The 9,353-nt window shown below is 43.3% G+C and overlaps 1 protein-coding gene across 3 annotated transcripts in view; it reads right to left on the bottom strand.

The window, feature by feature from the left end:
- dph6 (diphthamine biosynthesis 6) overlaps positions 1-9,353 on the bottom strand; it is a 66,243-nt gene that overhangs the window by 33,155 nt on the left and 23,735 nt on the right. For 2 of the 3 annotated variants that reach the window (XM_019872631.1, XM_019872630.1), the window contains exons 6-8: positions 3,034-3,095; positions 2,647-2,741; positions 1,828-1,921 (exon numbers count right to left, since the gene is read on the bottom strand). In XM_019872631.1, coding sequence (XP_019728190.1) covers positions 1,828-1,921; positions 2,647-2,741; positions 3,034-3,095 — 251 coding nt within the window. Of the gene's footprint in view, positions 1-519; positions 1,524-1,827; positions 1,922-2,646; positions 2,742-3,033; positions 3,096-9,353 lie in introns of those variants that run through there. The other variant, XM_019872632.1, reaches the window with a different exon arrangement.

Raw genomic sequence — 9,353 nt, 5'->3', positions numbered from 1 at the left:
ATGTGATGTGAGTGTGGGGGGTGGAGGGAGGGGGGGGTGAGGAAACATATAGCTTCAGGGTGCAAGGCTGCGGGGTCACGGGTGCTGTGCAACGGGGGTATGTTTTCTGTCCATAACAACCCAACCCCCATGCACAACACAACATGAAGACACACAGGAGGCAACAAAAAGCGGAACACATGTTCTCTTCCATGTGATCATACACCGAGTTTCGTACATTACTGTGAGGCGTTCAAATCACTTGACTTATCCCAGAGACGCCACAGGCTAGTGTGCACCCAAAATGGAAATGTGCGCACACATACAGTAAACTTGGTACAGTGAACTTCTGTTTAAGAAGGGGTTCGCGAAACACTCTCCTCACCTCTTCGGAGTTTTTGTGTACTTTCTGTAACACCCCGAAGATGCCACGAGGCTTCTTAAAAAATTGGACGTTAGTGTCAAGTTGTAACTTTTTTTTTTTTTGTTTAGCCTGGGTTGTTAGTGGAAGTTACGGGGAGAGTTTTGTTGCAAACGTCGTTTTTTTTTTTCTCTGCCGAGTGTCTATTAAAAAGCAAAATCAAGTCCTCTGTAAGCAGTTTATTTTGTGGGTGAAGTTGTGAGTTTGAAATAATATGAATGTGGGATGTTGCATAATGTGGGATTCATGTACATTTCGGACTTCATTTTAAGATTCTTGAAATGGTCTCGCCCCACCTTACCTGCCCGGTGTCTCAGGTCTGAGGATCAGTCGCTACTGGAGATACCAACGACTAAGTGGAGCCTCAGAGCGGATCAATCCATCGCCAGTTTCTCCCTTTGGAATGACCTATTAAACTTTAGGCAAGCCCCTTCACTGTCCATCTTTAAAACTTGTCTTAGAACACATTTTTATACTTTGGCTGTCGACTCAGCATCGTTTCAGTGTTTTCTGTTTTATTAATTTTTTTTGCTTCAACCGTCTTATAAAGTTGAGTTGAGTTCAGCCTCACAGTCCAGAGATAAACACTAGCTTAGCCTATTGCAGCATAATTCTACTCCGCCACCTCCACTGGGCTTCAGCAACTCTGAACCTCCTGAATAATAATTGACCACTTACGTCAGTCGTAGATACACCAGAACCTTGTTTAGCATGTCTTGTTTTGACTGATACGTTCATTGTGGCGTAGTTTTCACAGTGTCCCGCAGTCCTACGTTGAAGCGGAAAACCAAACACAGTCAAACCTAATCTAATTAAATTCTTGCCTCCGTAAACGGCTCCCTGACACTCTTATAGGCATCGTTCGATCGGATGCTCATTTTAAAAGTAAGTAAAACAGTTGCAACCTTGCAGCTCTTTTCTTTGAGCTCCTTTCTGACGAAGCACCCCAAAATAAACAAATAAATGAAATAAAATCTTACTGCATCCCTGCAAACCCCGCCCGCGCCCACTTAGCCTACTACCTGAATGCAAAGCGGCCTAATGCGAGGGGACATGTTTATTAAGCTGGGCCTAGTTTGGGGCAGCAGTGAATATTGCAGACGTCAAAGTAGGCCATGTGGAGCTGGAGGAGGGAGAGAAAGGAGAGCGCGAGAGAGAGTATGTGAAAGAGCGGCCCCTCTGGAAGCTGATCTGAACTCTAGCCTCCGGTTCCGTGCTCCTCCTCTCCTCCTGAGCAAAGTTATCACACACCAAAGGCTTTTGTTCTTCCATTTATTTTGCCCTGAGTGTGCTTTGGTAGCAATGAGCACCAAAGAGGGACAAACGTCATTTTTATGTTTTTGTTTTTTTGTTTCGGCCGTCATGTTCATCGCTTTGTGTCGAATAGCATTGAGTTCATCTGCCAAAATGGCTTTGGTTGTACTCACGCTTGCTTTGCTCACTGTGTGCATGGCGGTAAAGCGCAGATAGCCGACTGGAGCGAAGGCATCAGCCGAGTGGATCACCGTCTCGGATGCATCGCTGCAGTACATTAGGGAAAAGCAGTTAGAGGTTCAACTCAGGGTGAGGCATTAAGTCATAAAGTTAAAAAAATAATAATAAATAGCGTGGGATTTACTCCATTCCTCCACAATGCTTTTAGCACCCTAAGAGTGATGTAAGCAACTGCTGATCACTCATGGAACATTTATCATCATCCTCTTATCTGTGTTGGCTTCCAGAATCTCTACTTAGCTGCAGCAGTCGCCCTCAGACTCCACTTGGATAAAATGTGTCTCCTTACCATGGCAACTCCTGGTCAGTCATTAGTGGAGCAGATTTGTCATCATCGTGTCAGTATGGCATTAACTCCATAGTGTCTGCTTTGATGCAAGATTCCATTTCATTGCCGCCCTGAGTCTCATTTGAAAAATGCCTCCATACCATGGTGACCCTGTTTTTCAAGTACCTGGTCAGCTGGGCCTTAGCTCTGGATGCTGCAGAATTTACTCCACAGTCTCTCCTTTGCTGCAGTACTTAATATTCTTGCTGCCCTGAGTCTCCTTTTGGATAAATTGTGTCTCCTTCCAGAGACCTCCTGACATTTTAGTACCTAGCCAGCTACGGCTTAGGCCTGAACGTGCAGTATCACACTCCACAGTTTCCACTTTTCTGCAGCAGTGTTTTCTTGCTGCCCTCAGTCTCCTCCAAAATTTGTCAAATAGATATGGTACTGTAAAGTGGATTTTCTGAACGTTAATACTCACATGACGAGCCTCTTTTTGAAGAGGGGGCAATCTAGGGTCAAGGTTTCATATTCTCCTCCTTCTCCGCAAATATGGACGCCATACTTCTGGGAAAGCTACGCAAACCGAAAAATAAAAAATAAGCTCTTTGATAAATATCATTAAATTGAATTAAATATTTTCGTGTTTGGTTTTCATATATTCATCACTACTCCTACAATCTACTGCATGTATCACAGATATGGCAACAAAAAAAAATATATAGCTCATAAATAGAACAATGAATACAAAAAAAAAAAAAAAAACAACTCAATGATTATTTTGAACATAATATGCCTTATGTTTACCCTTAGAATTTCTTAAAAGAACATGATATGACCATTGAGAGCATCCAAAAGGGTTTGTGACCTGTTTCAGGTAGGGTGCCATTTCAGCCAGAGATTTTCCCAGGTGCTTGTCGGGATCCAGGCCTAACGCGCAGATGGCGAGACAGAATCACAGATTACTGATTGAAGATGGCAGACGTCAACGCGCAGCAAAATCTGCATGGAGCATCTGTTTGTTTGACTTTAAAAGTGGTGTATATACATCTCTAAGGGCAAGGCTAACAGTTTTCAAAAGCGTATGGCACACAAAATTTCATACTCATACGTGCACATTCCCACCTCATCTCGTTCACCCCCTTGAGAACATAAACTGTGGAAAGAGACTTTTGTTTATTTGTCTTTTTCCCTCCCAGTGCAGGGAACCGACTCAAGGCCATAGGGAGGGGGAAAGGAGGAATACCCAACATGCTTCACTCTCCTGAGCCTCATACCGTCAACATCCTATGGCAACCCAAACGAGGGGGGGGGGGGGCCTTGATTACTTTAACCAGCCATATATAAGAGCTCACCAATGAAACAAAGGAAGGCTTGACAGGATGCTTGCAAAGCTTACACCAAAACCGCTAGCTGCTGCTCACTGGCATGTCGCTCATCTCTATTAACGTGAAAATTCAAAATCTGAACACCCACGTTTTAATTCACACCCGGCTCAACTCTCAATGAACCCTTTCAGGGACAGCGGTTACTGCAGTGGAGAGCTTATCATATTATCAGGTTACAGGGTGCATGAAAGGGTTAAATACCACTTCATCTAGCATTTTTCTGATGCCGACACATCCCTACATGTTTGAGCCTCCAAAGCAATTTGTCTTCAAGTCTGCGGTGGCTGGAATATACTCCTGGGGGCTATCCATGCGGTTTTGAGAGGCATTAGCTACCAGCTAGCTCACAAGCTAATCCTCGGAGGGATGTTGCGCTCGTCCGCTGCGTCACCTCCTTTCTCGGTGGTGTGTCGGTCCCCAGAGATAGGCAATGATGTGATTAAAAATTCTTGTTTCAGCATATCTCGCCGTCGTGCCAAATGCAGTTAATTGTTCATATCTGAAAACAACGATTCTATACGTCACAAGAGCAAGATTACATCCCACCACGACTGAAAACCTTTCTTAATTGATTGACGTGATCTTTAACAAGTGGCTGACCCACCCTTAATGATCGCCAAGATGGCCGTGAAACCCTTCGCCCCGCTGCAGGGGGTGCGTGAGGCGGTGCTGTTCTCCGGCACATCGACGTGTCTAATTAAAGAGGCAAAGTTAATCGTAATGTGAGAATATCTTTTCCCTCGTGGCCTGACAAGCTCAAAGGTTAAAGTGGCAGGCGGCGCGAGCCCACCCGTAGGGAGCCATGGGTGGGAGATGTGAAGGTGGGATTTGGGGTTCATCTTAATCCCAGTTGCATTTCACGATGGTCCAACACACGGGGAGGGTTAGAAAGAATGGGGGCGCGATGGTAGAGTGAGCACACATCCTTATTCTCATCCCGGGGGACCCGTGCTCTTAATTAGAGTGAGAATTTCTAATCTCAACATCCTCTCATCTTAACCCCGCCGCAAAGGTAATAAGGAGGGACGCATTAAAATTCAATCCCTTTTAAATATCCTCTATAATTAGTCATGTCTTTTAACAAAATCTTCATAATTGGCTCCAAATTGCAGAGAGGATGCCACTTTCTTCTCTTTTTGTGATAGTTTCATTAACTTTTCGGCTCTTAAATGATTAATGATCCGCAAGGAGACATGTTTTACAGGCCGAGGGTTTAAGACCAAAAGTTCGCAAGAGCCAAAAATGTAAAAATAGCACGAACAACGTCAACACACTTCACCTCGCAGGCCCTTATTGATGCTCCCGACTTCCTTTGAAAGACGAGCCTTCAGCCAGCTCACGCTAATTTATTTTAAAAGCGCTGTCTCACAGTTTTACAAGTTGACCGTAACCAAATTGCCAAATGATCCCGTATCTGCCGCTGGAGACACTTTGGATGGGAACGGAATTTCTGGCAGATGGGCCTTTGATTTCATGGCATCTCTTAAATCTCAATTAATAATGGTGAACTTCAAAGCTAAAGAATCCAGTGTAGGTGGGATCAAAATCTAATGCTGATAGCTTGAAACTGCACGTGATGATACGACACATCACAATATCGGATTTTGCCCCAGCGCTAGGGCAGTGGCGGTAGTCATTGAAAAATGAGGATCTTTCTATGGTCTTGTTCTAAAAAAGGTAACCACATGAATAAACTGGAATTCCACTTTGTATTCCCCAGAAATCTTCGCCAAGATCTAAAAAAATGACATTTGGTTTGGAGAGTCATGCCATCGTGTTTCTCTTCGATGTCACCTGATGGTCTCGGTGGGTCACAGTCTGAGTTGGCCCCGCTGCAAGTGGACAGTCGGGGAAAAACTTTGTTTGTTTAAATAAAAAAATAAAAAAAACAACAACAATTGTCCGAATTAATGGTCTAGGCGCTCTGCGACCATCCGAGGTGACTGTTAAATGAAAACCAGACGGTGTGTAACTCTGCTAATGAACAAAACATCAAAATAGTGTGTCTCAATATTGTGATTTTATGGTTGGCGGATGTAATTGATAGCGATTAAAAAGATTTTTTTTTTTCAGGGAAAATCAGATGTTTAAGTGTAATCATGCGAACAGTCAGAATAACACAGCAATTAAACACAATGCAAGTGTTTTATTTTTAATATTAATTGTAAAATGTTATAATTTTCAAACAAAGTTGCCAACCAAAAAAAAAAATCTGTTGCAAGCAGCAATTCATCGCAGACAATGCCAGGCAGTGTAACCAATTATAACAAGTCTAACAGAATTTCTTTGTAGTTTCGTTGACCTTTGCCCATCGCTAAGAGCTTTAGTTCTGTGAAGTTGCATCGTTAACTCACACTGCTTGCGAGTTCCCTTTCGTGTGTGGAATTAAAAGCCTGGAGATGGCAGATAGCATCTTAGCCAAAGCGAGCCTCGCTGTGAGAGCGCTATCGCAGACATCCACAGGGTTTTTCCTCGCAATCTGGTGACAGCTCGGCTTTAATCCCCCGCCTTCACCGAGCAAATTACATTCGGAACGTGTGGCACTTTAGCCTACTAAATGGATGGAATGAGCGTCTCCCCTCCCTTGTCAGTGAGCACTTTTCAAACAACACTCAAAAACAATAGCCGTTCGCTATCTTCTCACATTTTTTTTTTTTTTTTGGTGAAGGGGGAACACCTAAAGAGGAGCCGAGACAAATGATGACAAGACTCAACTTATATGGAAAATCTGTCAGGCTCTTTATCGGGAATTCAGTGTCTGAAAGGAATTATGGAAAGCGGAAAATATGTCAATCGATTAACTAATTACATGAATATTTGATCATGACTTTCAGAATAGCCAATTACCTTTGTGCGTTTGAGATACTAAGCATGTATTTCGTTTTTGTTTTGTTTTTTTAAATGTCATTTTGAGGCACAGAGAAAGTGGATCCCCCTTTCACTGGTATTGCACGGACAGTGATGCTTAAGATGAATGGCTCGAGACAAACTTTAAAATGCTCTGCCATTTGTTGTCCACAGACTGTTTCGTTGAACATGCTCAGACGGAGGATGAATTGTTTTGTAAAATGTGCAGGTCTGGCTGAATGAATTGTGTTTCGTCTCAAAATAATGCAAATGGATTTATAGCATTTTGGAAAGGAGCTATTTATAGGTTTGTGCGTCAAGATTGTTTTCAATAAACAGAAGAGTAAAATAAAAACAATCGCTTCGAAGTGGGTTTCGGTGAGCACCGTTGTATCGGTTTTGTCCATGTCAGCCTAATTTGTTTTGTTTGAATCTGTTGTTGCCTTATTTACATTCCAGTTAAGTTAGTGACCAGCTTTTTTTCTCTTTTTGGGTCCACATCCGCAAATAGTAAAGACGACATTTTCTTTTACCGTATACTTTTCTCTTGTTACATGGTATTAAGTTGCCATCAACCCAGATTTCAAACTTGCGGAGAATTCACTTAGGGGATTATCCCGCATTTGGACAGCTGTCTTTTCACAAACGGGGATTTGTCATCAAGCTATATCCTCCCTTGAAGAAAAAAAAAAGATACTTTTCTTTATCCATTCACTTTTAATTTGCACCTATCTTCCCCAGCAGCAAACGATGGAATATTAATCTTTATTGACTTGGCAGGAAAGCGCAGGGACACATTTTGTCTTATTATTTTGACAGAAAATCATAAGCTGTTTTAGCTGTCATTTCACAGGGAGACTTAAACTTTGACCTCCAGATTTTCTTTTTTTTTTTTTTACCTCATAAGGTAAATCCCTTCAAACCGCTGTCCTTTTCTGTCTCGCACACACACACACACACACACACACACACCCACACACACACACACACACACACACACACCCACACACACACACACACACACACACACACAGAGGCCACCAGGTATGCTGTTGTGCTGTCACACAATCTCCCTTAAAAATGTGACTGCCCAGACCTGCTCCCACCAAAAGCTGCAATTAGAATGGGACTGCCTAAAGGCCCCCCCCATTCAAAAGTCTCCTGTCTAATTACTTGTGCCGCAGGACAAGAGAGGAGTCAGGAGAGATCCGATAAGATCTCTTCACTTTTTTTTTTTTTTTTTTTTACCTGTAGCCAAAACACACGCACGCACCCACACGCAAAACGGCAATATAGTGGGAGGCCTCGCCGCACGCTCAAAAAAAGACACCCGAGGTGATGTTTCTTTCTAATTATAATCTGCGCAAAAATGTGGAGGATTTGCTTTCGGATTAAGTTTTGTTTATGGTTGAGGGCAGCAGAGTTACACGGTGACTGGCTGAAGGTGTGGCTTTTTTTTTTCTTTTTTAAATGTGACCCATGAACATTTTTCTCATTGTGCATTCGCTAGACTTACAAAAACTCTGTATGGGGAACTCAGGAAATTTGTTTCTAAATGTATTATACATGGCATGTCGTTTCATGTTGATCATTTTTTCATGAAACATGGATTGTTGAAGTGGTAAAGTCACAGATTTGTTCGCATTACTGTTGTAATCTGACTTGTGACAGATGCATGGTTACGCCACACTTGTTTGGTCAACTTTTCTGAGGTTGCCATAGTAAACGCTGACAAGACGGCAAGTCAAAGTGTTAAGTACGTGAATAAAATTGTTTTTTTTTATATGAATTCATGGTTCAGTCGCCTTTATCTTCGCTTAAACGTAGAATATCCTACCAAAGCATTTGTTTCCTAAAGCTAATTGTTTATTGAAACACACGTGAACGTATTGCTTGTGTTTGTTAAAAATAAATAAATCCCATGTATTTACTGATTTTTAACAAAACATTTTTTAAAAAAATGGGAAGAGGGCCTGAAAAAAATAGGTCAATATGAAATTGGCGGGGAAAACAAAACAAAAAATCACAAGTTGTTTTTCGAAATCGTCCAGCGCTATGAACAACTGATGAGTCCCGATCAGCATCAAGTGTGATGAGATTTTCATATCTCACCATATAAAACTCAGGAGTCTCTGCCAGCACTGCCACTTTGACAAAAGTGAACATTTGAACACCCAAGAAAAGTCGAACTTTTTTTTTTTTTCTCCTTAACATCCTCCTGTTAGTCAGTCGTCGTCTCGCCCTCAGGCTCCAAAACAGGCAAGTAGCGCACCGATTACAGCGCATTTACCTCAACGCGGAAGCAGTTGAGAGACGCAAATGAGCGCTCGCCCATTTTTATCGCGCGAGTGTGGAAATGGGGTGTTGCTGCGGCGCGACGAGGGACACGTGCCGTTTATCGACGGGCTAAACGTGAAACGGGAGGAGGTGGGCGATCACCTGCGATTACTTCTCGGCTGCCAGCCAGCCCGACGCACTCGTGTAGGCGCTTTCCTCCCTCTGCGCTCCTTATCTCCTCATATTGTTCTCTGCTTCAATACCTTTGCCTCTGGCGTACCAGCGCTAAGCCGCAGATTCGCGATGAGGCCATTATTCTGCCTTTCTCGCTTTTCTTCTCCCCTCGTCCTATCAGTCACTTATCGAAATTCTTCGATTCCCGTGACTGCTTCACAAAGCCTCAAGAGAGAGTAAAACGACTGACCGTAAGGGAAAGGATTGCGATGCGCAGGGGCTGAAAGGAGGTGGGGTGGGGAGAGAAAGGGGAGGCCATCTCACCGAAGGCGGCGACTTTGATGAGTATCGCGTGGACGTCAGATGATATCATTTCTGAGAGTAGCAACTCCTGGTCTCGCCGCCACAGGTAGGCCAGAGGCTGCAAACCAAGACGCAAGCACCTGGTGGGGGGATGAAAGGGGGGGGAGAGGAGGGTGATTACAGGGGTGCCAAAAGTTTC

The sequence above is a fragment of the Hippocampus comes genome, unplaced genomic scaffold (assembly GCF_001891065.2).
Source record: "Hippocampus comes isolate QL1 unplaced genomic scaffold, H_comes_QL1_v1.1 scaffold92, whole genome shotgun sequence".
Lineage (NCBI taxonomy): Eukaryota > Metazoa > Chordata > Actinopteri > Syngnathiformes > Syngnathidae > Hippocampus > Hippocampus comes.
Note: the sequence above shows the minus strand (reverse complement) of the source record. Positions and strands in the feature narration are given on the sequence as shown.